Genomic DNA, 24,417 nt, shown 5'->3' on the forward strand with positions numbered 1-24,417 from the left:
GCCCCACCAGGTACCATCATTTTTGAAAATATTCACATTAATCTAGGGGGCAGCAATATTTTGGGGCAGAGTGCCAAAAACACTTGCAACCTTGACTTGTACGATGTTGGTGTGTGGGGGGGTGGATGGCAGGGGATCTGTGAGGGGTCTGATCCTTCTTGTGGCAGCACAACCCTGGCCCCTTCCCCCTCATCTGCCCCAAGGCACGTGCCAAGCAAAATGCCTTTGTGTGCCATACTCTGCACTAACCTATATAAAAACTGCCTCATATAAATTGAAAATTAGATAAAATTAAGGAAAATAATCCTAAAATATCAATTGGCTGTTTGCTAAAGCCTGCGTAGGCCCAAGAGAAAATCATTTTCAAAGAAGAGCATAGGTGTTAAGTAGAAGAATTCTCAGGCATAGTGAAACTTAAGTACTCTCCTCCTCTGATATTCAAAGATCTCTTTCCCTATCTTAATTTATTAATTGCTATTCTAATACTTTGTACTTTGTTGTTATTTTCATTAAGGCAACTACAGTGGAAGGATAACATAGCTGTAAAATTGGAGAAAAGGGAGCTTAGTGACAGAGAAGAGAAAGCTGAAGCTTATCCTGAACTTCAATAATTTAGCTGCAATTTACTTAACAATGTACAACTTGCTAGCAACTCACAACCTACTATTATACAAAACAAAAATTAAGAGCTATTTTATTGTACATTTGGAAAAACTGAAAACAAGATAAAAGATGTTTGGAAATGGAAAAATCTTGGGTTTATGATTGGAAGGAAGAAATGACACCCAAAGCCTGTAAACAAACATCTCACCTAAAACAGCACCGACTATCCTAGGTTTTGACCTGTACCAAAACAGGAGTGACGGACATTTACACAGGTAGCTCTTCCAATCAGTATTGCTGCTCTTTGGCTAGCATGTGGCCAGCAATAGGCTTGTCCCTAGAACGACTAGCAATTAATGTGAATGACCCACAATTAACTTAGATGCACACAGTGATGGGGGTGGGGAGAGAGGAGAGTGTGCAAGATAGTAGACCAACACTTCATAGGTACTTAAACAGGACAATGGGTATGTCTGTACAGGGAATCAAACCAGTATTTATTTGGGTTCAGTTTAGGTTGAGATGTACACTCAAGTGGTTTGGGATAAAAGGAGTTCTTCCAAGTTCTGGTTTACGCCACCAAATAAAGAAAGTGGTTTGGTTACCAATTCACAACAGTTCAAATTTCTTTTGTGCATAGCATAGAAATAATTTACTAATTTCAGAATAAAAATAAGCTTTTAAAATAGAAACTTTGAAAAATTTGTAATACTAATTTGAAGTTTATAAAAGTAATGTTCCTTTTTAACTTGATCTCACTTGACTTCAACTTTACATGGCTTTGGCAAGTATTTGTCTTGTCCAAACAATTACTTTTTCATGAACAATTTGTTTGACTCGACTAAACTAACATATCCTAATATCTGCTGTGTCATATTGAACCTCTGTGCTGACTGAATAAATTTGAGGCCTGAAAAATGTTCTTTCAGCACTCACCTATATTGCTGGAACTGCCATTTCAGTTGTTGCCAGTTAATACAGTTTAGGCTTGGCATTTTTTTTTTTTGTTCCCAGTATTTTAATGTCTTCCTTTCTACTGAGACATGGTTCAAGCTGCAAATGACTCAAGATACGGCCCTACCTTTTGGGGGGCATCTGATCTTTTGCTTCCAGGCACATGGGCCTTTGATTCTATAATATCACTGACTTCAACTTCTGAATGAATGAAGAATTTCCCATTTTTTGTGCCTGTACTGGTTAAATGAAACACTGCCTTGATGTTTTCTTCTTCTGACAGAAGAATCTGGTATCTAGGATCAAGGGACATACACAAGGTACATACACAGCTTGACCAGGAGTTTGCCAGGGAATTGGCCAAGGCTGCCCAGTCCCAGTCCATGGTTCTCATGGGAGACTTCAACTACCCAGACATCTTGCGGGAAGAGTACTCGGCCAAATCCAATTGGTTGCAAAGCTCTCTCACATGTATGGATGAGCTTTATCCAAAGCAAGAAGTCTACAGGCCGACGAGAGGTAAAGCGCTGCTCGACCTGGTACTGGCAATGGGGAACAACCTTATCAGTGACCTAATGATCAAAGGGAAGCTGGGTGACAGTGACCACGAGCTGGTCACCTTCACCATCTGCCGTAAAGCTGGTAAGTCAGTCAGCAATACAGAAGTCCTCGACTTCAGGAAAGCTGACTTTGACAAGCTCAGGAGGCTTGTCAGAGAGGCCCTAAGGGACCACAACCCAAAGGGGAGGGGAGTTCAGGATGAGTGGTTGCTCCTCAAGGGAGTGATCCTCAATGCACAAGCTAATTCTATTCCATCTCGGAGGAAAGGCAGCACAAGGGCACAGCAGCCACCTCGGCTCTGCAGAGAACTAGCGGACCTCCTGCATCTAAAAAGAAAGAGCTACAAAGGATGGATAACAGGATCCACCTCCAAGGAGGAATATTCTGCACTGGTCCAGACCTCCAGGGAGTGAACCAGGAAAGCCAATGCTCAGGAAATGGACAGATGAGAACCTGATGGCATTTAACACCAAAAAAACGCAAGGTTCTCTACCTTGGGAAGAAAAACTCGCAGCATCCTTATAGGCTCAGCAGTGGTATGCTGGCTAGCACTACGGACAAAAGAGACTTGGGCGTCATGATTAACCACAAGATGAGCATGAGCCTTCAATGTGATGCTGCAGCTAGTAAAGCGACCAAAACACTGGCTTGCATCCATAGATGCTTCTCAAGCAAATCCCAGGATGTCATTCTCCCCTTGTACTCGGCCTTGGTGAGGCTGCAGCTGGAGTACTGCATCCAGTTTTGGGCTCCACAATTCAAAAAGGATGTGGAGAAGCTTGAGAGTGCAGATGAGAGCCATGTGCATGATCAGAGGTCAGAAAAACAGACCTTATGATGACAGACTAAGAGCAGCTATGGGATTCTTCATCCTGGAAAGCACAGGCTCAGGGGTGATCTGGTGGCTGCCTATAAGTTTATAAGGGGTACTCACCAGGATCTGGGGGAGCACCCCAAGGGAGGACAAGGTCAAAAAGTCACAAACTCCTCCATTACTATTTTAGGCTGGACATAAGGAAGAACTTCTTTACTGTCCAAGCCACCAAGGTTTGGAATAGACTGCTACCAGAGGTGGTTCAAGCACCTACTTTGAATGCCTTCAAGAGATATTTGGATGTTTATCTTGCTGGGATCCTATGACCCCTGCTGACTTCCTGCCCTTTGGGCAGGGGGCTGGACTTGAAGATCTTCTAAGGTCCCTTCCAGCCCAAATGTCTATGAAATCTATGAAATGAGAGCGATCAAACAGCTTTTTTTCCTCATTTTTTCCTGGAAGCCAGTAAGGACTGAGCTGAAGTGGATGCGGGTTTTCTATTTCCAGCTGGCAATTTAACCAAGCACCATAAAAGTCACCCAGTTAGTTGTCTTCCTGTTATTACTTTAGCAGGTTTTAGTGCAATTGTTACACCTTAAATGGCACTCCATTCTGCTTCTGCAAGATTAAGCTCATGGTGTGAGGTGGCTATGTCCTGACAAATTCCTGAGCCCCAAGTCCCTCTCAAAACTCTCTCGAGCATGTCATAAGTAGAATGCTATTTAGGAGGACAATTTATGATCAAGTATTTTGACTTCAATTCCTCATTATTACCAATATTGTTGGACTTTTCCAATTTTTACACACACAACAACTTCATGAATTATGTTAGAGATTGTACATTCCTTTGGTGAATCTTCAACTGCAAGCTGCAGTGTACAGGCAGAAGAGTGAACTCCTCACTGTATTACACCAGTAGCCTCAGCAGATATTTTAAGGGTGAAGTTAGACTTAAAAAAATCCTAAGTGATGTTAAAAAGTTAAAATGTCCTGTGAGCTGTCATATATTAAGAGTTTCATACCATTTCTTGACTGTATAGCTCTGACTTGCCACCAGAGGGTGGGGGTGGGGGCACAGATTGAGGCCCCCATAGTAAGGGAAGGATTGGGGCAGGGGGCTAGGGCAGGTCATGCAACAGAACCACTGGAGGCTTGTCCAGGAGGCACAGGGGGGAGCAGCTCCCTGCCGCTGCACGCACCCCTGGGAGAGGCATGGGGGGCACGTGCCACCTGGATTTGTGAGTGGGGTAGAGGTGGGCTGTTGCCTCTGAGCCCTGCTGCCTTTGCCCTGGGAGTTATGTGCTGCCGCACTGCATGCCCCCTGCCTGCTTGGCAACAGAAGGCACAATGCAGCATTGCGCAGCTCCTGGGACAAAGGCAGCAGGGTGCAGGGCCCCAGGCTGCAGCCCACCTCTGTCCCATGCACAAATCCAGGGGATGCATGCCACCCGTGGCTCCCCTGTGGGTGTGCATAGTGGTGGGGAGCTACATATATCCCCCTCCCCAGGTCTGTTGCATGACCCACCTTGGCCCCAGGGCCCCATTTACCCCAGCCCGTGCCCCATCTCATTTCCTCAGTGGGGGCCTTAATCTGCCTCCCTTTTCCCTCTCCTCTCACCCTTTCCCCTCCACGACTCACCTGCTAGGCACTGCTCTACACACACCAGAATAAAAATAATCCTGAGATTTCAAAGTTCTATCATGAGTCACATTCATTTTACTTAGAAATTCAGAGTCTCACAATAATTTCATAAGAGTTGGCATTGCTGGATTAAGAATGAGTGTCCACTAATAGAAAAAACAGCAGTATTTACAGCTGCTCACAAACATTTAACTTAATTGTCTGTTGATAATATAGACTAAGGAACCACAAAAAGAAGGGGAAAAACATGATAGAAATAGCTAGCTTAAAAAAAAAATCCTAAGGATTCAATATCGAGATGTGAGGCATGCCTTCCTGGTAGCAATCTCATGTGCATGTTATTTTATTTTTTTGTGTCATAATAAACCAGCAGGTTTGATATAGTTTTAAAAAAAAAAAAAAATTATGTCACTTTAGTAAAGTCTGAACCTTTATTTTAACTGGTAACCCATTTTTTTTTCAGTTCAATTCCAGTTCAAGTTCAGTAGAACACGACAAATTATGGTTCAGTTTCGCTTCGGGTTCAAGTCAAGATACCATTTTACACTGGTTCTTTGGTTCCAGTTTGGTTTTGGTTCAATGCCTGTCTGTAAGATCTGGGGGCAAACGGCTGTCTCCTGAGAGAGGTAGTGCAATCTCTGTAAACAGCCAAAGAGCACGCGGAAACTTTAACAGAAGGACAAAATTGCATATATGTCATAGAAAAGCTGAATTATACATTAAAATTTTTTTAAAGAGATTTCAAGAAATCGTGCTCTTGAACAGCTATTACCCATTCACGTGGTGCACTTTCAGTATCTAAAGTCCCTTATCATGAAGACTGCACCAACAGCCTACAAAGGGACATCTCATTGGCAGTACTACCCATCACAGTGGGGCATCCAAACTGTTTGCTGAAAGTATTGTTTTGACTGGCCTGGTGTGCCTTTTTGGTGGTGTCACAGATTTTACAAAAACTCCCAATATTCTACAGGGCTCTTATAATCACCCTTACCACTAGAAAGCCATGAGCTCTTTCAGCAGTGTACTATACAACATGTTTTTATCTGTCACATTTATCATGTCTTCCTTTTGTCAGGAGACTTGTCTCAGACACATAACGTTATTGTTTGTCCAAAGAATTTTGGACAGTGAAAGCCACAGCTGGAGAAATCAAGTTGTCAGGTCACCAGTCTTCAATGTTAGCCTAGAACAAGACTTCCAAATACAAAAATGCTGCTATTTATTTAGATTACTAAATCTAATCTGTGCTCTAGGCCAGTGGTCTCCAAACTTTTTTGATCATGTACCCCTACCAGTAAAAAAAACTTTTGAGCATGCACCCCCAATATATGTATATTTATATAAACATAAACAGAAGTTCTAGTATGTTCTTCCCACACCCCAATGGATTGTCTTGTGCACCCCACTTTGGAGATCACTGCTCTAGGCACCCATAAGACTTGATGTAAGGTAAGAGGATAAATGTAAGATAAACCCATTAGATATCCTCCTAACCCTCAAACTATTCCTTTCCACCCTACTCACTGTCAAATGTTTTTTTTAAGGTGGAAAGGGTAGAAGGTAATGTGTAAGACTGTTGAATGCAGCATTCCCCACGTCAGAGTTCAGATGAAACAAATTGCTCATTTAATTTAATAGTGGGATGGATCCACAGATTTGGGCAGGGAAGTATTGGGGACCAGCTGAGTGACATGCAAGTGAGCTCTCTGGGCTCACTGGCTCATCATGCAAAGCTGTTACTACAGCCCAAATTAGCACGTCTCTAGAACCCAGAAGATGAACAGCCTTTTTCCCTACCATCAAATCTGACAGGGGACAAGGGGGTGAGGGCTGGGGCAAGTGGTAGTGGTGTTTATTCTCTGGGTTCTGAAGCTGCACTAAAGCAGGCTCTGGCAGCAGCTGCACTGACAAGCCAGTGAGCTAAGAGAGCTCACTGCACACGTGCAACACAATTAAGACCATGTGGATGCAACCCTCCCTCCCATGCCTTCTCCTGGATCTGCCTATAACCAAATATGAAGTTAACACACGCAAAAATTAATTATGGTACTGAGAAATTGACTTAGAAACTCTCCAGCCTTTATTTTGAAAGGGGTTATCACAACTTTTACAAAAAATAACTCTAAAATCAGGTTTTGAAAATGACCCTAAGAAATGCAGACTTACCTAAAACAACCCCTTAAAGAGCAAGTGTAAGAATGAGAAAATTACTCCTTTTGGATTCCTACACAACTACATCTTTCTACATCTTTCATATGGAAAAAATATGCTTAAAATCAGTTTTCCTTCTATTCCAACAAATTTACTCATATTTATACCTGTGAAAGCCTTTCCTTTTGAGAATAAGAACCCTAGGAAGAAAAGACCATTGCCCAATCAAACTGGAAACGTAACTAGTTTTGGGAAAAGAGACTAGATTCTCAAGGGTTACAATGATATTTTAGGTTAATGAAATAAGGGTAGTCAAGACAGTGCTGATACATGATTAACTTTTATAGTATGCCATTCCAAACTAATATGCACACCAGGCTTTGGCATTAAAAAAAGATCTGATACTCTCACTCCCCCCGGCTTTAACAAGAGTCATTAACTGATCCAAGGTGGAATCAGACAGAAAACATACAAAACACACTGACCACGAAATATCAGATCATAGGCACTTTCCCATTGCAGAAGACATGGGTGACTGGTGCCTCCTGAGTCTGGGTTTGCACCAGATCGCTGACGTAGCATGGTTTATACCACGACGAACATGTGACAAGAATTTAGGGGACAAAATAGCCCACAGCCAGATGCCTCACTAGAGGTGGAGTGAGCAACTAAACTGACATATGCCATCAAGATAATGGACTAAATCCATACAGATGATTTTAATGCTTTTCACTTCTTTCTAAACCCTCATCTAAACAACATAGCATTTCACTACCTCAAAAGCTGAACCGTTAGTCTTATCACTCTCACTGTGTTTAAACAAGTTTTATATTATCTGGCATTCTAAGAAAAAAAATAAGCACAAGAAATTGGGTACAGACATAAGTGCAGCTCCCCACTGTAACTAAGAACCATTTTTACAAAGTGTTCTCAGTTATAACCTTATCCCAGACCAAACAGAAGTTCACTGTTGGTTCCAGGGGGGAGAGGAATGTAGCCGAAGGCTCAGAGCCTGCAACCAGGTTCCCAGAGCAACAGCCAGGCTCTCTGCCAGCGCTCCCAGTTTTCAGAATGGGAGAGGGGGAAGGCAGCAGAGGGAGCTCCTTCTTGGGGTTTCCCAACTGGTGCTGAAGGGTACAGTGAGTGAATTAGAGCCCCCACCTGAGAGAGGGGCTCTAATACACCCACCCAATCCTCTAGGGGGGGCTGAAAAAGCCCCAGACTAAACTCCCTTCCCTCCACCCCCATTCTGAAAACAGCACAGGCTAGGAGCTCAGCAGACACAAGTTACAAAAAATGCTACATTTTCAAAAGTACCCTTATCTGATACTTCATGCAATGAGGGTGATATTTTTCACCAGATCAGCCATTTTTTAAGATGTCTGCAGCCACGCACTTGTGTTTGGTCACAGCTATAGACTGCTTTCTGTGGCCAAATCAGGCAAAAGTTGTCATTTCTGTCTCCATTCATAGGAAATAAAGTCAAATTATTTTTGGGAAAGAAATTGTGGCTTGCTATCTAGACTGGGAAAAATAGCAGCTCTTAGAAGGCATATCAGAAAGAGTGTTTACAGTCCTGCTAATGACTACAGAAAAAGAAAAGGAGCCCTTTAGCAGGTCCAACTGATAAAATTCTGGAGTAGGTAGTAAGCCATCACTATGCTTTGCTCACACAGTAAACACACAGGTTTTCCACTGTTAATAGAATCAGCTTTTAAAACATTACATATCATGACAGTTAAGAGATACACAAGTCACAGGCTGTACCTTCTTTATAAAAAATACTAGATATTTATTATTCAACATGCGGGGCTCTAACTTTCCCTACACAGACATTTCAATAGTTACGTATGAGAATTTAAAATGAGTACAGCTCAGTTTTAAAAGATATTGTGATTCAGTTAAAAAAAAAGAACATGTGCAAAGGAAAACTACCTCCCAAGTACAAAAAACATGTAGAGCTACTGATAAAGAAGGATAAAAGCTGAATGTCTTCCTTCCCCCACCTCCAGTTTTCCTGGCAACTTCTCTCTCTCCAGAGATGCTAACCATTGCATATCTCTCACGCAGCCAGAAGAGTAGTGGAGAATGGCTGAACCCCTCCTGAACCATTTCCCAGGCAGTCACCTCCTCTTTAACAAAGGGAAGTGACAATGAATTGATGCAGGGAAGACCAACCTCTGGCATGGGACACATGGCAGATCAGGAATGGGACAGGCAGCACAGCTGCAAATAGGGCAGGAAGCAGAAAACAAAGCAGAAATATTAGTTAGGGAGCACAGAGCTCGGAGCAGAAAGCAGAGCAGCAAATCAGGTAGGGGAAAGGGACTGGAGTGGCACTTAGGGGAGTAGAAGTGGGGGCCTAATTTGTGACATACCTACCAAAAATGTTGGTGCTCACTGAGCTATAGAATGGCATTGCTTGGCAGCATATGACAGCAGCTGACAGTCAATCTAATCATCTCATTGTTACACTTTCAAATATCCTGGGGAAAGTTTGTGGACTGTACCTTGAGGAGGGCAGTATACAGGCAGGTACAAGGAGGTGCTTCAGAAGTGCCAGTGATAAGGACCTAAGTTCTGATGCAAGCATTCCCACGTGGTCTTCACTGGAATAGGAGGATACATTTTCTCTAGAACAGCACAGCGGACATGCTTTGGAAGAGAGCAACTTCACAATGCAGATGCTGAGGTTCCCTTGGGAAGCAGGTCTCGACAAATGCACCAGTCCATCCCAGAATGTGCCAGGTGAACTGGTCTCCTCATTCTTGAAAGAAGTCTATATAATCCATATTGAAATAAAGCCCTGAACAGGAAAGTCAGTCATACCACCTCAGAAAAAAAAATCATGCAGCTTTGCCAAAATGTTGAATGGCAAGTTCTCTTGTTCCTGGGAGCACTCATTACTCACAGTGCCCATTCAAGAAGTAAGCTTATGAGGCAGGAACCATCTCCTGAAGCATGATGGGAGCACAGGTAAGTGGGATGTCCACTGGATGCAATTCTTGAGTGCCATGGAACCCTAGGGTACCTTGAGATCTTTTCAAGAATGCCATAGGGTGCCGTGCAACGTTAGCACTGTTAGGCATGCAAATATGATTCACAAGACAAACCCAGAGATTTCAAATAGGATTTCATAGATTTCATAGACATTAGGGCTGGAAGGGACCTCGGAAGATTGAGTCCAGCCCCCCGCCCAAACGGCAGGAAGTTAGCTGGGGTCATAGGATCCCAGCAAGGTAAGCATCCAATTTGGTCTTGCAGGTGTTCAATGTAGGCGCTTGAACCACCTCCGATGTCAGGCTGTTCCAGACCTTGGGGGCTCGGACAGTAAAGAAATTCTTCCTTACATCCAGCCTGAAACGATCTTGCAGTAGTTTATAACCATTCGACCTCATCATCCCTTAGCGCTCTCTGGTGAACAAACGTTCCCCTCAGAAACTTGTGGTTACCCCTGATAAACTTATAGGTGACCATCAGGTCACCCCTGAGCCTACGCTTTTCGAGGCTAAAGAGCCTGGGACTACATAGTACGTTGTCAGTTCTAAGAGCAAATCGCACAGAATCTGAATGTTTAAAATATTTAATAACTTATTTTAGTTTAAAAAGATGACAATGAGCTGCTGCCTGCATTTTTTTGGTGTTAGATGGTGGTGTGCTCTTCCAACTCTGCGGCCCATTATCACTAGAAGTAGTGAGGGAAGGCCTGGTGAATGAGTATGGCTCAATCTTTGGCTGCAGTAATCAAGAAGCTTGGTCTTTGGTGCCTGGTACTAACCAGTGACACTCTGGGTTTCTGCTTCCCAGGCTTCAAGGAAGGTCTTACTCTCTGCTCTTGCAGACATGCAGGATGAAGGCCAAAATGACCATCCTCGTCAAGTATGCTCATTAGCATCCAGATGCAACACAGCATCCTCCACAGTGTCTGAAGACACCCAAAAATGTATTTCTCACAGTCACTTGGCAACTACACACCTAATAGTTGCAAATCTCCTTTCTGGAATCTAAGCATCTGGCATAAGGCTTCATGAGCAACTGGAGGAGTGGACAGATGAGTCCCGTGCGCACCTTTAAGTTGGGAAAGCCACAGGCAAAATGTTCCCCATATCATCAGGGGAACCAGGCTGTATCTGAAGACTCTGGTATTGTGGACCTTGCCCAGCCATCCAGTTTGCCAGGTATGCGCATCTCTCTCAGTGGTTCTATGACACCCCGCAGCACAATGAAGCAATCCCTGCAGTTGATATTCTGAACACAGAGTACACTGACCATGGTATATGAACATGGCCCTGATGCAGCTTAGAAACACCGTTTGGACAAATCCCATGTTCTTAAGAGCTAGAGAAATCAAGGAAGCCCAGTACTAGCATTTTCTGTATGGTACAGCACACCTTCCCCAGAGAACTGATCTGGCTATGGAACTGCCTATACTAAATTGAATTGATTGATATCCCAGAGGTAATCAATGACTGTTAGCTTCTAAATGACAACTGTCACCTACTTCTCCTTCTCCATACTCATACATACCAGGCTGTTGGGGGCTTGCTCTGGAGTGACAGGTGATATATGTTCTCATGCTGCATCAAGCAAACTAACTTTGTTAGTGGTGGTAGGAAGTTTGTACCTATATTGTTTACAGTTGGACAAAAGATGCAATGAGACTGGCATAAACCTGAAACTAAAATCTAGACTTAGTGGGGCTAGCAGTATAATCTTTACTAAATCTGATAATGGTTTCACCTATGTTCTTATGACTTACTGACACTATGATCCTATTTACAACATCAAACGGAGTTCAACTCTCTGGTGCCCTGACATGCCGCCTTCTGGTTTGAAGAGGACATGACTTCTTGTACCTAAATCCAGGGTTGCTTCATTTAATTGCTTTGAACTTGGGGCTTTAATGGATACGTATTTTGATTCTTCATGTAAGATCAATCGTATCTTTTCCAGTCTCTTAAACTATCTGCCTGGAAATCATACACTTTGTAGTGGAAGAATGTGTGTTGTGTCTCCCAGTAAAAATGAAATCCTGGCTGTTCCATTACTTTTGTATTAGAATATTTATTATTTCTCCTGTAAAACTTAGTTTAAATAGCAAACACTGCTCACTTCTTCCTGCAAAGGGTGATTTTGGCAATTTGAGTGGAAGCATTAAAATATGAATGCATACACTTAATTAACAATGAAAAGACAGGCTGAAGGATGAATGCATATTTCAGCTGATATTTTTATAACGTCCTCAAATAAATTTAAAAGTAATAGACACAAAGTTTGAATATATTGTTAAAAGTTTACTACTTGTTTTAATCGCATTTGAGACACTAAATATCAGCCTTCAAAAGAACTTCTTTGTATTTGGCTGAGAGAGCAAAGTTTTGTCTGTAAGCATCAGATGTTTTGCAGAGCATCAATAATTCTCTTTAATTTATCTTGTCTCTGAGGCTGGTGCAAACTGGTGGGACCTGCAGTGTCTGAATACTAGCGCATCAAGTGAAAGGTATCTATGCCCAGATGACCATTATGAATGTTGCTTAGAATAGTCTGAAAGCAGCTACTTGGTTTCCCTAAAAGAGATTTGTTTTCGGGTGGAAAGAAACAGCTTGCAATGTAAACAATTCACCACTTTTAGAACATACACCTTGACTAATTATGCTACAAAACCTGAAGTCGCATAAAAATATAGATATGAAAATAGTTAATCCAAATGGAAATACTAGCCAGTAACTTTTTATACTATAGAGGTTAATAAACATTAAAACAATCGTAAGTGTTCTACACTAATGTGTAAGAGTAAGTCTACAACAGTATGAAAGGGCTATAGTAAGATTTCCACTATAAACTTTAAAGGTGGGGCGGGCAATTATTTCGGGCAGAGGGCCGCTTACTGAGTTTTGGCAAGCTATTGAGGGCCATATGACAGGTAGCCAGGGACACACAAATATTAATTTTTAAAAATTTTTAGGGGCCCCACAGGCCAGATTGCAGCCACCCAAGCTAGTCTTCCAGTCTGCAAGCTGCATTTTGCCCACCCCTGTTTTAAGGACTCTAGCATAACTACTTACAGCCTATCAGGTGAATCATGGCAGATCATTAATTTGGTTATTCCTTTAATATAGTAGTAAACAGCATACACACTAAAAATTAACATGCTTTTGAGATTACACATTCAGATGTTAGGGAATACTGTAATTGAAAAGTTCCTCATGAAATACAGTTTGCTATTGGTTATTAGACACAGAGGAATAACGGAAATCAGGACTTCCTAGTTCTCTTCTTGGTTCCAGAAGCAAGTTTCATTTTATTAATACAGACAACAGCCTAGTATAGAGATATGCCATACTCATCCTGAACGGCCATATCATTCAGTAGATGAGCCTTAGCTTTGCCTTGAGAGACTAGAATTTTGGTTTGGCTTTAGCAGAACTGCCCTTATGCAAGCTGTAAAATGGAGAGAGTGCTACATGGTTTATCTTAGCTAGGGATGTGAGGCTTTGGTTTAGTAAAAAGTGCTGTCAAGGGAACAGAATTAAATACCATCTAGTGGAAGAAGCAGAGACAAGAAACCATACTCTTCTCATCATGCAACCCAAGATATCTTTCCTTAGATCAGTATAGAAACTAACCTTTTAGAGTGCTAGGCAGGGTGCTTGCAGGGCCCACTAATCACCTGCAGCAGGGGAGAGGGGAGAAGTTAGAAGATAAAGGGGAGGCAGGTGGCTGCTCATGTCAGACAGAGGGGAGGGAGAAGGCTTACTTGTAGTATGCATCACCTGACTAGAGGAGAGGAAGAGAGAGACTGGGAGGAAGAAAGTAAGCAGTGCCAGCTATCAGGGAGGGGAGAAGGAGAATGCAGGGAGGGCTTCAGAGGGGATCAGTGGCACAGCTGCAGGGCAGGGAAGGGGAGGCACCAGTTCAAGCTGCTTGCTGCTGATCTCCCACATGCTGCAGACCAGATCCAGTCACTTCAGGAGCTGAATCCAGAACATAGCCATAAGTGGAGTACCACTGCCTTAAACTAAGGAGAGCAGCACTGCTACATCATCATCTTCCCTCCGTCCAGATCTCTTGCTTTGTTCAATCATATCATAGCCTCAGTAGGAGGTTAACAGAGGTTAGTAGAATACTTCATATCATACAGTTGGCATGTTAAGAGATTAGGCAATGAGCCTAAAACTCAAAGAACAGGAAGGTAGACAGGAATTTTTCAGAGGGTTACATTGTCATGGACATTTCAAAAGGCACTTTTCATCCCAGGACCATCTTCTCCACCAAATTATATGTTTCTACTTTATATTGCAAAAGTGTCAAATCAAGATGCATCTAAAAAAGTAGTTATTAGTAAAAGCTACCTATTTTTTCTCCAAAATGCTTTAAAAAAGTTTCTCCTGAAATTGTTCAGCTACTTTAAAGTTGCCAACCTGAGACAAAAGATAAGTATAGAAAACTGAAATGCTAGGGCTGAAATGTAAGTCCCTCTATAATGGTTTATTATCAAAAGTGGTAAGGTTACTTTAAGGACAGATGTTGCTGCCTCCACCTCTCTTCAAGACTAACTTTTAAGTGCCAAAACCCTATAAGCCATGTAGCCAAATAAATCTTGTCAGCCAACAAGATGGTTTACTAACTAAAGCGTACTGATCAAAGATAACCGGTAACCAAAATTAGGTTTTAAAAAGTTGGGTTCTCATAGGGATGTGAAAGGTTAACAATTAATTGTTTAACCAATAAGTGCAGTGATAACGGAATCCTTTAGCTTGGGGTGGTCACAGACTGGAAGGGAAGGGAAGCCACACAGTGCTCCAGCAGATATCAGAAGACAGCAGAGCAGGTAGGAGGGAGGGAGGGAGGATTGAGGAAGGATGAGTGGGACCAGTACCTATGGCCTAAGAGGAAAAGAGGGAGCAGGCTAATGACTTATCAATTAAGCAATCAGCTGCTCCTTCACAGGTGCTTCCTCCCTTCCAGCACAGGACTTCACCTGGGCTGTGTTGACTGGTTGGTTTTGCCATTAAGAATGAACTCATAAGCCAAATTAATGAGTTCACTATCAGAATTAATGAGCGCCTCATGACTCTCCATCTTAAACCGTTGGGGAGCCAATGTGCCACTGTGATCAGCACATATACCCCAACTCTTGGCGCTGCTGATGAAACCAAGGAGGACTTCTATGCCCATCTTGACCGAGTCCTTTCTGATGTTCCAGAAGGAGGCAGTCTTATTCTTCTCAATGATTTCAGCACCAGAGTTGGAAGAGACTCTTAACCTCTGGAACAGAACCACAGGCAAGGGAGGAGTACGGAACGTCAACTCCAATGATATCCTCCTCTTGACCAAATGTGTGGACATGGACTCACCATCACCAACACCCTGTTCCTCCAGAAAAAAAGCACAAGACATCAAAGCAAGACACAGAATCTAAGCTTTGGCACCTGATTGACTATGTCATCACCCATGCCTGGGATCACAAAGATGTCCACATCACCCAAACTATGTTAGAAGCTGATGACTGCTGGACTGATCACTGAATCATCCACTTGGTTAGGTTTCTCAAACTGGCTCCCAAATGGTGGCTGCAGCAGAAGCAATGCCAACAGAGGATTAACGCTGAAGGACTCAAGGACCCAAGCAAGCAAGACCTCTTCCACTGGTGACTCAACAAAAAACTGGTGACTTGCAATCAACAACAACAGGAGAATGTGAGCAGCATGTGTGATGCACTCAAGGCCAGCATGATCAGCACATGTGAAGAGACACTTGGATTCTCTACCAGGAAACATCAAGACTGGTTTGATGAGAACAACTGGAAGACCCAAGAGTTGTTCGACCACAAGCACAAGGCCTTTTGTGCTTTACAAAATGATACCAACTACAAGCAAAAGAAACTGACCCTCCAACAAGCCAAGGCAGAGGTCCAAAAGAAGATGTATGATATGAAGAACAAATGGTGGAAAGACAAGTCTAAGGCGATTCAACATCTCACTGACGTCCACAATAGGCACGGTTTCTTCAGTGCCAACAAAGCCATCTATGGTGTGAGCACTCAGTGACCAAACCCCTTAAGACCTAAGGATGAAGGAGACCTGATCAAGGAAAGGGGAGATTCTTAATGCCCAATGGAAGGAGTGTTTTGAAGACCTTCCTTCTCAAATCAAGACTTTGCTGTTGATGTGAGTGCTCTCAACTCTATCCCACAACACCCAGCCAGTGATGATCTTGGAATCCTTCCAACCCTTGACAAAGTGAGGAAAGCCATCAAGCAGATTAACAAGGCATCTGGAGCAAATGGAATCCCTGGTGAAAATTTCAAACAGGGTAGAGAGGAGCTCACACCACAGCTTCAACACCCTTATCTTAAGGATCTGGGATGATGAAGAAATCCCAGATAATCTCAGGGATGCCATGACTGTGACAGCCTTCAAGAAAGGAGACAAGTCTGACTGGAAGCTACAGACGAATTGCCTTGCTGTCCACCACAGGAAAAAATCACTGTGAGAACCCTCTTGAACCACTTGCTGAAGAGCTCCTTCCAGAATCTCAGTGTGGGTTTAGGGCATCAAGAGGCACAACTGACATGATCTTCACAGCTCGCCAGCTACAAGAGAAATGCTAGGAATGACATAAGCCTCTCTACATGGCCTTATTTAACCTCATGAAAGCTTTCGACTCTGCCAGCTGAAATGTGTTGTGGAAGATCCTTCTGAAGTATAGATGCCCACCAAAACTTGTCACCATTCTCTGCCTGCTTCATGACAGTATGCAAGCAATGGTTCTCAGTGATGGATTTATCACAGATTCCTTGACATTAAAATGGAAATTAAGAAGGCTGCATCATTGCTGCAACACTCTTCTCAGTATTCCTTGCCACAATGCTCTATCTGACCACCAACAAAGCTTCCAGCAAGAGTGAAACTAAACTACCGACCTTCAGGCAATCGTTGACGTCTTTATCGAGGCATGCAAGAAAATGGGACCGATACTTAACATTCAGAAGACTACGGTCCTCCTCCACAACAAGCTCCTAATTAACAGTGCCCAGCTCCAGTAATCCAGATCCAAGGTGAGACTGTGGAGACTGTTGAGTACTTTCTGTACCTCAGAAGTCATCTCTGGCAGAAGGCTGATGTCAATGAAGAAATCCAACATCACCTCAAATGTATAAGTGCAGTTTTTGGATGCCTGAAGAAACAGGTGTTTGAAGATCATGGCATCAGATTCAAAACCAAGCTCATGGTTTATCAAGCAGACATGATCCCCACCTTGCTGTACAGAGCTGAGACATGAACAATGTACAGGAGACATGTAAAACTGTTGGAGAAGTACAATCAGTGCTGCCTGCAGAAGATCCTCCAAATCCAGTGGAAAGACAGATGCACTAATGTTAGTGTCCTCCTGCAAACAAGCACCACAAGTTTTAAGGTGATAATCACCCAACATCAACTTTTGTTTGTCCAGCCACATAATCCAGATGTCTGACTCCAGACTCCCGAAGAAAGTTTTATTCTCCCAGCTCAGCCAAGGCATATACTCAAAGAGAAGGGCAGAGAAAGCACTTCAAGGATGTCCATAAGGCGAACCTAAAAAAAATTCAGCACTGATGTCAGCTCATGGTAGACTGTTGCTCAGGACCGCCCCAAATGGAGAGAGAGTCTGCTGCAGGGATCTCTGTACTTTGAAACCTCATAACCACACCAGAAGGTGGAAAACCAGGAACGGCAGAAGCAGCATGTCGCAGACCAAATAGAGAATCCAACACCACCTGCCCCAAACAGAAACATGTCTAAGCTGCAGTAGATTCTGTCAATCCTGGATAGGCCTCATCAGCCATCTTCAGGCACATAGATAAAAGGCAGTCATGGAAGACAATCATCCTCGACCTCAAGAGATTGCTGAAGCAGGAGCAAAGCAAGATACTCTAAAGTAGGACCCTCGGGATTACTAAAGGACCAGCAGGAATATCAATGCATCCTCACCAAAAAACCCTAGACTTAGCTGCCCCAGAAGAAAACAAGCTCTTTCCCTAAAGCCAGTATGGAAAGAAAAAAAAAATATTTCCTAGTCCTTACTTTCCTAGGCAACCAGAAAAAGCCCTGAAATTTGGGATTACCAGATGCCTTCTATTGTATAAAAATTGTGACAAAGTTAATCTGGGGATCACAAATAGATGACTCCACACACTGATCTGCAAGCCAGAACTCTGACACAGCATACCATCTTCTTGATAAACATTTCCAATTCAATCTTAAAACAACTCAGGTGCCATTCCCCCATCACTTTGCTTGGATGGCCACTCCAAAACTTCATTACTGTGATTAGAAATAATCCTCACATTTCCAGTTAAAATGTATCCATGCTCAGTTTGTAGCCACTTGACATTTCACCAGTACTGCTTTTCAGCCTAAGAAGCTCTTCACCATCCATAATATTCACCCTGCATATATACTTGGTAGAGTGATTATATAACCTCTCAAGCTCTATCTTGCTAAACTAAACAAGGCAAGCTCCTTGCATTTTCTTTCATAAGAAAGGGTCTCCATTCTCTTCTGCATTTTACTGACCCTTCTTTGAACTCATTTCAGTTTTTTCTTAATCTTTTTGATAATTTGTTGACCTATATAAAATATTTTAAACAGGATCTTTCAAACATCCTGTACAATGATACTAGTACCTTCTTAACATTACTACATCAAGCAGTCACTTCATATTATGTGCTTTCTTAGGACAACTAGGCACACATTGTAATACTCTAAACTATTTGGTGCTTTAGAGGAAGAGCTCCAAGAATACTTGGAGAATAGACACAGCAAGAGAAATCATCAATCCAGACCTAAATTATATTATTACGTTCTGACTCTAGAAAGGCTGTTACAGACAGAAGACACTTAACAGGAAAATGTTTTTCTGTTGCACCTACGGCATGATCTGTGAGACAAAACAAAGCATGCTGGCTTTGTGCAAGTAAAGAAAGATGTACCCTGTGGGAAGAATTATACCAGTTGCATTTCTACTGCTGATTAGGAAGTGCTATAACTCATGGGTCTGCAACATCTTTCTGGCAGCAAGCCAGAATGACCCAGCCCAGGTCTGCACTAGCCACTGCTGCTGCTTCTCCTTGCTGCCCAGGTATAGCACTGGCAAAACTCCCAGGTGTGCCCAGCCATGTCATGGACAAAGCTGCTGAATGCTGCAGAAGCTCCCCAACTCCAGGCTATATTTGATGGCTCCATGGGCTGGATTCAGCTTGTGAGTCATATGCCACCAACCCCTGCTATATGCAACTGCAGAAAATACCTGTTGCACATGGGCATTTAAAGCCACAAAAAGAACACTGCTCAAAGGAACAAAAGGTTTTCACAGTTGTTTACCCAAATTAGTTCTTCCATCAGGAATGGTCTACACTCTAACTTTGTACTGCAGTGCATCAATACATCACCTCCATTCTGATAAGAAAAGCGAGATGAATGCTTCAAAGCTGTCCAGAGCCATTAGGGAAATAGTGTCATTTCGCTTTTAAAGCTAAGGACAATCAAACATAGATCCCAACTCCCAGTGATTCAAGGATTCAATCCAGGAATAATTTTCAAGGTTTTCTGTGATTATGAATTAGCCTTACAGATATCTCTGCGGAGGACAATAATCAAGTCTGTTTGTCCACACATGACAGGTTGATGAATCATCTTATTTTATATTTCATACACCAAGCTAATACAACCTTCTTGAAACATAATTTTCATGGCCGAGATATCATTCAAACACACCTGTGTTGTGTTCTTAACTGTTGGGACATCAAGTATGAATACTCCAAATAAAGAGAGCACAAATAATGGTATCTCAGTGGAAGTTACTAAAAATGTATTTATTTCCTGGTAAATCTACAAGCAAGGACAAGGAAAGAACTTCTGAAGCCAAAAAGTCACTTAAAAGGGGGATAGGGGGAAGAAGGTTCTAGTTTATACCATGAGACAAGATATTAATTGTCAAAAAACAATAAGAAACTCAGAAATACTGGCATCTCAGAGATAAATATTTGCTTATACAGGTTAAACACACAAATATTCTTTTACCTTGAGCTATGCAGCATCAGGATTTTTAATGACTGCATTAAAAAACTTAAAATTACTCTTAGATCCAACAAATGGAATAATCCTTATGCCCATAAGCAGCAAGATGCTGTATCCTTTAAGACATCCAGCCCATCAAGTAATTCTGTCTGGAAGGTCCCTTGGCCCTGCCCTGCCCAGGCCCAGGGAGCTCTGGGCACATAAGTGCTGGTTGGCACAGAGTACAGTCTGTTCCTATCCTTGTGTCCCTCTTGGGCACACCTGGGAGTCTGCAAGGCCACATGGCCAGACTTGGCTTTCCAGCAGCCCCCGTGGTGGCGACTCCTTCTTACTGTCACTGCCAGCATCTCTGCTGCCACTGCTGGACTTGGCCACACTGCCCAGGCACCCTGGCTCATTTGCTTATCCTCATTGCCAGGGGCGCTGGATAAAATTGGAAGATGAGCAGGGTCTCTCCACTCACCTGCAGCCATGTCTTATCCAACAAGCCAAGTGTGCCCTACCTGTGGGGGTCCCAGCCTGGTTTCCACTAGTTGGTGCAGGACAGACAGGCACAGGGCTGGATAAGATCAATTGGCATCTTCCTGTCCTCACCCTCCTCCCCACCACAGTGTGCACATCTGTGACAGGGGGCAGAGGACAAGTTGCCACCATGCCCCACCCCCCACCCAGCCCTCAAGAACTCACTGAAACTCCTTAAGTGGCCCTCCAGCCCAAATAATTGCCCACTCCTGCTCTAAAATGTGGCAAGCACATTTCCAACGCTGTAAGCCCTCAGTTCCTCGACAGTTTAGCAGCACTACACACTCATAGTAGGTGCTTAGAATGCTGCAATTCAAACCCTAAACTGCTGATGCTCCAAGGAAGAAATGCAAATTTACAATAAGAAAATCACAACCGAATTTTATGGTCCTTTAGTCTCTCAACTGGGGCAATAGCCATTCCTTATGTTTTGCCTCTTGCTGAATTAACAGTTTTCTGCTTTGTTTTACATTACTGGAACAAAAGCAACAAAAATACTGTAGTGCTCATCTTGTATTTCCAGAAGCAAGTCAACCATTTGTTGATAAGCAATCTAAATAAAAGCAATAGAGATAAACTACCATTTACTTACAGTGCTGATCACAGTCTACTCTGGCAAATACCACTTGATTCTTATCTGGATAGTCTTCTTTAATGACATTGGAAGCTTCCTCAAAGATAGGATGCAACATTTGGCTGAAGCGACACCTATTGGGAGTCAAATGAACAAAATTCTAATACCAAAAATATCTACAGCTTTTAGACATTTTTACTGGTGACTTAGTAACATTTCTACCCTTTCAAAGAAAAGAACAAAACATTCTATTTAAAAGCAGTGATGCAAGGAAAATAAGAACAGGATCCAGAGAAGTGAGAAGTGCAGGCTCTTCCCTTGCACCTGCTCCTCCTCCCTGCGCTCACTGCAGTACAGGCCCTGCCAACTGCACCTACTCTTTTCCCACACCCCTTCAAGCAGGTAAGCACCATAATAATGGAGTTTTTTTTAATAGGGTACTTCTAAAGTCACAAAAGTTATGGAAGAGGCTTTGAGTCTAAAAAACCTGCAAGAACCACTGATTTCAGGGATTATATCTCGAGGGTAGGCAATTATTTTGGCTGGAGGGCCATTTAATAAGTTTTGGTGAGCTGTCAACAGCCACACAATCTTTCAGAAAATATAATTTTAACAAATTATAGACAAAAAACAAATCAAACATCTACTATGACTTTCGTTTTAATTCTATTTCAAAAATATTTTTTGTTCCAATTTGTTTGGTCTTTTTAGTAGTGTATATAGAAGCAATTGCATAATAGCTCAAAATAAAGTCTTACTCATATATTATGTGTGTGTGGGTGGATGGGTATAGGGGGTATGCGTGTGGGGCTGCCCATTGCTAGGTCCCAGAAGCCAGCTGGGGGAGGGAGGAGGGAGGGGTCAGGGGGCATGTGCAGCAAAAAACTCACCCTGGTGGTACCGGCCCCCCCCACCCCAGTCTGGCTCATGGCTACCCCAGCAGTGTTCCACATGGGGCCGAGCCACATCCGCTCCCACCCAGGGCAGGCCGCAATGCACTCCCACCCTGCCCCACCAGAGTCCAACCCTGGCCCCAGCCAGCATACACAGCTTCCTCGCAGGGCTGCTGCTGCAGCCACTCAGGTACTGCTTAGCTCCCCATGCCTACAGCAGTTACTCCTCACCTCCAGCAGCTCTTCCTCCTTCTCCTGACCCTGCTGTGCCACTCCAGGCAGCAGGTAACGTGGGGAAGCTAGGTGGGCAAAGTGGTGCAAGATGGCTGGGAGCTGGAGCACTGCATCCTGGGGCAGCAACTGCCTAGCTGCAGCTTCCCCTGCCCTGGCTGCACATCTATTGCCTGGCATGCATCCTCATGGCTTGCCTACATTACTTGCTACCAGGAGCGGTGCAGGAGGAGGAAGGGGAGCTGAGCAGTACCTGGGCAGCTGTGGCAGCAGCCCTGCCGGAAAGCTGTGTGCAATGGCCAGGATGGTGCTGTCTGACGGGCGTGGGATGGACACAAACATAAGTGCAGCACAGGCTCCCCCAGGCAGGGCTCAGCCACATGCAGAGTGCCATGCGTGCAGCCATGGGCCAGATCCAATCAACTGGCAGGCTGGATCTTGCCCACCACTAGATTATGTAGTTGTAACTACATCAATAAATGTTTGCGAGACCCTGTTTGAAGGGCAATTAGAATAGTCAACCGAAAAAAAAACTGAATTCTACAAGAAAGACAAGTTAAGTGGTATTATGTTCTTCTATCCAATTGAAATATTGTTGACCTATTTTAAACTTTAGAAAGCAAGTTGCGCACAGAAAGTCACAAGGATGCCTTCTCACATAGTATTCTAGTGAAATCTTTTAAAAACACAAGTTATTTGGATCATTTGAGACTCATAATCCACAGCTAAAATGGGAGGGGATGGAGGTCAACATTAATTCTGCAATTAAAAATTAACACATTTATAAGGAGTCCCAGAGCGGGGGGGGGCCAGATTTTTGATATCTGGATTTATGAGGTCATACTGTATTGCAAAACTTAAATTTCGAACCTGAAGATTACAGATATAGCAGCAAAACAAGGGAGAACCCCACAGATCTTTTCTTGAGGTCATGTCAGACTTTGAATTTGTACTTTGGACCTTTGCCAAATAAAAAGGCTGGAGCGATGGCATAAGTCTCTAAAAGCCTTGGTTCCTAGGAAGTGACTTTCATTGAAGATTAAAATGAACTTAAATACAATAAACTTACTTACTTTGAAAATAAATTCAGTTTATCTTCTGTTGTTTCTGCACCTTGTATTTTTGACATGCTGCAGAACTTTGGATTCATGTATCATTTTATTATTATAAAAGTACTCAGAATGAAAGCTTAGGGCTTTTCTACATTCAAACTTAAAAAAAAAAAAAAAAAAAGGAGAGGCCTTCCCTAAATTTAAGGCTAGAAATAGGTGTTGCTTTTGTCCCTAGACAAGTTGTGCCTGTGTTTGGCTTAGAACAGACTGGTATGTATACATAATCACCCTTCTAACCAGGGTTTAGTGAGAAGCTGAATGCACTGCTGCTTTTCTACCATTGATTCAATGATATAATCCCAGGACAATCATTCAGACGCACTTTGTGATATCCTGTGATAAACTATTAGCACTTATCTTATGACCTTTTTGAGGATTTATCCCAGGACAACAGACATGGGCATCTGAATGATTGCATTTTGTCCCAGGATAAAACCATTTATCTTAGGGAAAATGTGACATCTGTTTGTACCCTGTGGGTGGAAACAAGGGTCACCTTTGTGTCACCATAAAACATGTTATGGCAGCACAAAGTTAAAGTAAACAGACTTTCATACTTTCCATTGTGCCACAAATACCCAAATTTGCAGCCACAACAGAAGGTAGTAATAAACTAGGCCATTTTTCTGTGGCTGTCTGTCTATTTATGGCAGGACAGCACAGGTAGCCTGAAGCTGGGTCCCAGGGTTCCACGGGCTTGACAGGCCGGGTCCTGTACATCCCAGGGATCACCAGGGATGCATCTGGGTAAGCAGAGAAAGTCAGGATTTCACACCAACACAGGGCATATGTCTGCAAGCAGGGGTTTCCCAATTGCAAAAACTTGCCCTGTGCATCAGCAATATACATACATGCTAGGGAAATTTCACCAGCATGTACCTACTAGTTCAGATGAGATGAACTTCCAAGGGAGGTCCCCCCTCCACATTTGGTGGCCACACTTTTTTGCTCTGCTGCCAGAAAAGAGCACCAACATCTACAGAGCATTTCCCCCATGCATGTATCTGCAAGCAGGGAAATCCTCAGCAGAGGGATTCCCCCAAGTGTCTGCAAGCAGGGAGCAGGGAACCCCTATGGCAGGGGGTACTTGAGAAGGCCCTAGGGAGTATGCAGGGGCAGGGGGGGGATAGAGTGCCAGCCAGCAGCTGGACACAGGGGGTGGGGGAAGTTCGCAGGCAGCAGCTGCTGCCACCCCACATTTGGCCATGCACTCCCCACCCCCACGTCCAGCAGCCAGGGGTACACTGATCCAAAAAGGCTGAAAACCCCTGCCCTATGGGATTGCAGATTCATGTG

General features: G+C 43.3%; 1 protein-coding gene across 1 annotated transcript in view; it reads right to left on the minus strand.

The window, feature by feature from the left end:
* ERP44 (endoplasmic reticulum protein 44) overlaps nt 1–24,417 on the minus strand; it is a 108,353-nt gene that overhangs the window by 38,552 nt on the left and 45,384 nt on the right. The window contains exon 4 of the mRNA XM_019539903.1: nt 20,904–21,019. Coding sequence (XP_019395448.1) covers nt 20,904–21,019 — 116 coding nt within the window. The remainder of the gene's footprint in view (nt 1–20,903; nt 21,020–24,417) is intronic.

The sequence above is a fragment of the Crocodylus porosus genome, unplaced genomic scaffold, assembly GCF_001723895.1.
Source record: "Crocodylus porosus isolate Cpor-Errol unplaced genomic scaffold, CroPor_comp1, whole genome shotgun sequence".
In the NCBI taxonomy this organism is placed as follows: Eukaryota; Metazoa; Chordata; order Crocodylia; family Crocodylidae; genus Crocodylus; species Crocodylus porosus.